The 3,698-nt window shown below is 47.7% G+C and overlaps 1 protein-coding gene across 1 annotated transcript; it reads right to left on the reverse strand.

Annotated features, from left to right (window-relative positions):
• On the reverse strand, window positions 1-969 carry LOC127044017 (olfactory receptor 52K1-like). The gene has a single exon (XM_050938359.1). The coding sequence runs from the start codon at window positions 967-969 to the stop codon at window positions 1-3; it is 969 nt and encodes a 322-aa protein (XP_050794316.1).
• Between the last annotated feature and the right edge of the window lie 2,729 nt (window positions 970-3,698).

Here is a 3,698-nt window from a genome sequence, read left to right on the forward strand (position 1 = left end):
TCAGCCTAGAAGTCTTTTCCTGGGAAAAAGGAGAAGCACCTGGTCATGAATCTGTTTGGTTTTCACACTGTATACGATGGGATTCATCATGGGAGAAAAGAGGAGGTAGAAACTGGCCAACAGGATGTGTACGTGTGGGGTGACATGGCACCCGAACCTGCGTATTGTTGAGGAGATAACCACTGGTGTGTAGACCACTAAGATGGCGCAAAGGTGAGAGCCACAGGTGCTGAGAGCCTTCAACTGCTCTTCCTTGGATGTCAGTCTTAGGGCAGCCCTTAGGATCTTGACATACGATAGGGAGATGATCATTAGATCCAGCCCCATGATGAAGAGAGTTACGATGATCCCATAGACATTATTAAAACTGGTGTCGGCACAGGCCAGCTTCACCACAGCCATGTGCTGACAGCAGCAATGGGAGATGACATGGGACTGACAGTAGGGCAGCCTCCTGAGGAGGAAGGGCAGGGGGACCATTAGCAGAACAGCCCGGGTCAAAGCTGCCAGCCTGATCTTTGCTATCACTGAATTGGTCAGGATGGCGGCGTACCTGAGGGGATTGCAAATGGCCACATACCTGTCGAAGGCCATGGCCAGCAGCAGAGCAGACTGCATGATGGAGGATGAGTGAAGGAAAAACATCTGTACCAGGCAGGCATTAAAGCTGATCTCCCTGGAATTAAACCAGAAGATGCTCAGTATTTTCGTCATGGTGGTTGTGGATAAAACCAGACTGATCACGGGCAGAATGGTGAGGAAATAGAGCATGTGCTTGTGTAGGGAGGGCTCTGTCTTGATAACATACAGGAGGGTGCAGTTTCCTAGAAGGGCCACGGTGAACACTGAGCAGAAGGGGATGGAGATCCAGAGGTGCAGAGCTTCCAGCCCCGGAACGGCCGTCAGGAAGAACACGGCTGGATCAGAGCCGGTGGCATTGGGAGATGACTGGTTGCCCTGCAGGAGCATCCTCTGCAAGTTTCACATCAACATCTGTCCTGTCAATAAAACATAGAAGATGGTGAACAGACACTATGTACATGTGTCTGGCTCACGAGGTGCAACTCCTTTGGGAATGGATGACAAGGTCTGGAGCTGATAGAAACATTGATTGGGTGGTAAATATCGAGGAGCTCAAATTAACGAAAGCCTGGATGCAGGGGTCTAACTGCAATGTGATAAGCTATCAGCTACTGCAGGACTCTTGAATCTGTCAGGCAAAGGGATAACAAAGTCTAGTGGCTGGAAGTGGAAGCCTTCAGAGTGCGAACTGTGAATAAGATTCAACTGTGCTACTGGAGCTAAGATGGAATTAACCAGTTCAAGAGAACCATCAGAGGCTTAGTAAGTTCTCCATGGCTCGGGGTCTCTCAATAGAGATTGGATGTTCTCAGAGAGATGTTCTAGTTCAACCACAAGTTACTGGGCTGCCTCCAGGAATCATCGGGTGGTTTCTTTGGCCTGTGGTATGCAGGCTAGATGGCCATGACGGACCCTTCTTGCCTTAAAAATCTACCACTCTATTATTTCAACAGGCCACTTCTATCAGGTCTGGAGTTGGCTCAATACATCAGGTCTGTGACACCAACTCTTTTTTTCAGAAGACTTTCCAATTTTCCCCGCATACCTTTGCATTACCTTTTGTGTTATCATGAGCATTTCTTTCAGTGCCATCACCATGGTACCTGAGTGCCTGGGGGAGACACGATGTACTTTGTACTTCATTTACATCTGCAGCTTTCAGATTTCAAATTATATTTTACTATTTTGGAGAGTTAGGCGCTTGTGTAAGATCAACCCGGATTGGCCCCAGCCCACAAAACATATCAAACAAATCAGCCAAAACCAGATGGTCTAGAACTTAGAAAAACCCTTCCCTCCCTCAGACAGCGACCCACTCCCTGACTCCAACACTTGACCAAGTGAGATGTTGCGACAGTGGATATGGGCTTTACAACATGGTTAGGGTATTTCTGACCAAGGTTGAGTAGGGACTGAATTCCAAGGGAAGCTCCACTGACCCTAGCATACTCTCTCTTACGCTGGGGAGTAGGGAGGGGAGGGGGATGAACTCATTGCCTTTCTTGCCATCCCTCTCCCCTCCCCGATCTCTATCACTGCTGACAACACCTGCAGCCTCGCAGTCACTCAGGGTTACGACCTGGCAGACGTCTTTGACCCCTCCAACCTGCTTGCGCAGGGTGTGTCCAAGTGCTGTCACATCACTCTCCATCATGTTCCTAAGAACCTACCCTTCTATCTACACAACAAAAGCTCTCCTCCATCTCCATCTCCTCATCATCTCCAGCCTTGGTTCCGGCAACCTCCTCCACTCTGGTCCATATGGCCCTTCTCACACCTCCAAAGCACAAAATCCCTCCACAGGGTCCTTGTCCTTATCTTAAGGGTCCTTCACAGCTCCATCTCCTTACTGATCCACACTTTTCTATTCTCGTGTTGTCTCCTATCTCCTCCACTCTGCCAGGGATGGAGCAACCACCCGTCTGTGTTTCCCACGCTGCATTCATAGCATAGTACAGCCCCCCTGAACCAGCCCACTCCCCATTCCTGCTTCACACCCGTCCTCAAGATCAACACCACCAAGGAACAATGGACTACCGGGTAGAGCTGATATGCATGTATTTAACATAACGGATGCATATAATGGCAGGGGAAAATGGTCCATATTTTGGTTTGTATTCCTTTATCTCCCCCTCCGTATGTTCCAGAGGTCTTAATGTTGATGAAGAAAAGTCTCTGTGTGCACGCATGCATGTGTGAGTGTGTGTGTGTGAGATAGTGTGTGAGATTGTCAGATAGCATTCAGAATCTGTACAGTGCCTTGCAGATTCTGAATGCTATCTGACAATCAATAATTCTCAATATCTAGAGTATGTACAAAATCCCCCCAAACTTCCCTAGCATTTGGTGGAGGAATTTTAACATGTATCTCCTGGCTCCATCCTGTCATTAGCTTTCAGGACTTTCCACCTTTGTTTGCACCCACAATGATCTGCCAACAGGAATGTGGGCACTGAGGCCCCTGATTTGTGGGGGCAGTTATTTCCAGGTGCAAATGATGCCTTCAGAAAGGAAGCCAGGTTTTAAAAAAAAGCAAGACTCAGATGTAATCTGCATAGTCGCTTGCACATAAACTGCATTCCACAATCCCTTTCAGAATCCAAGCACCTTAACAATAAGGAACTAGGGCCAACGCTGAAGTTAAGAGAGGTCATCTGCCTGTGAAACTGCTAAAGAACCACTCAGCACCACATTCTCAATCTTAGGTGTCACAAGTATCTGCCTTCATCCACGCTTGGGCACAGAGCTCAATTTTTAGGAGGTGCTAAACACCCATCAACTCCCCTTGAAAACCAGATCACTTGTTTAGGTGAAAACCAGATCATTCATAGACCATAGCTGCTAGCGATAGACATCCAGGTGTGATCAGGTGGGCAACAATAGAAAACTGCAGATGAAACAGGAAATTAAAATATATAACAGCAGAATTTGAATCAGGTTTTGAACTTGAACTTGCCCAGAATGTGGGTGTGTTTGGATCTGAGTTTCTGCTTCAGACCCGTCTATGGCTACAGAACAGTGCAATTCCTTTGCCCACATGATTCAGATTTCATGGGTGAACTCACCAGAATCCTGAAGTGCTTCCTTCCTTTTCTGGGGCCTCACTCTCCGTCACA

Source organism: Gopherus flavomarginatus, chromosome 1 (assembly GCF_025201925.1).
Source record: "Gopherus flavomarginatus isolate rGopFla2 chromosome 1, rGopFla2.mat.asm, whole genome shotgun sequence".
Lineage (NCBI taxonomy): Eukaryota > Metazoa > Chordata > Testudines > Testudinidae > Gopherus > Gopherus flavomarginatus.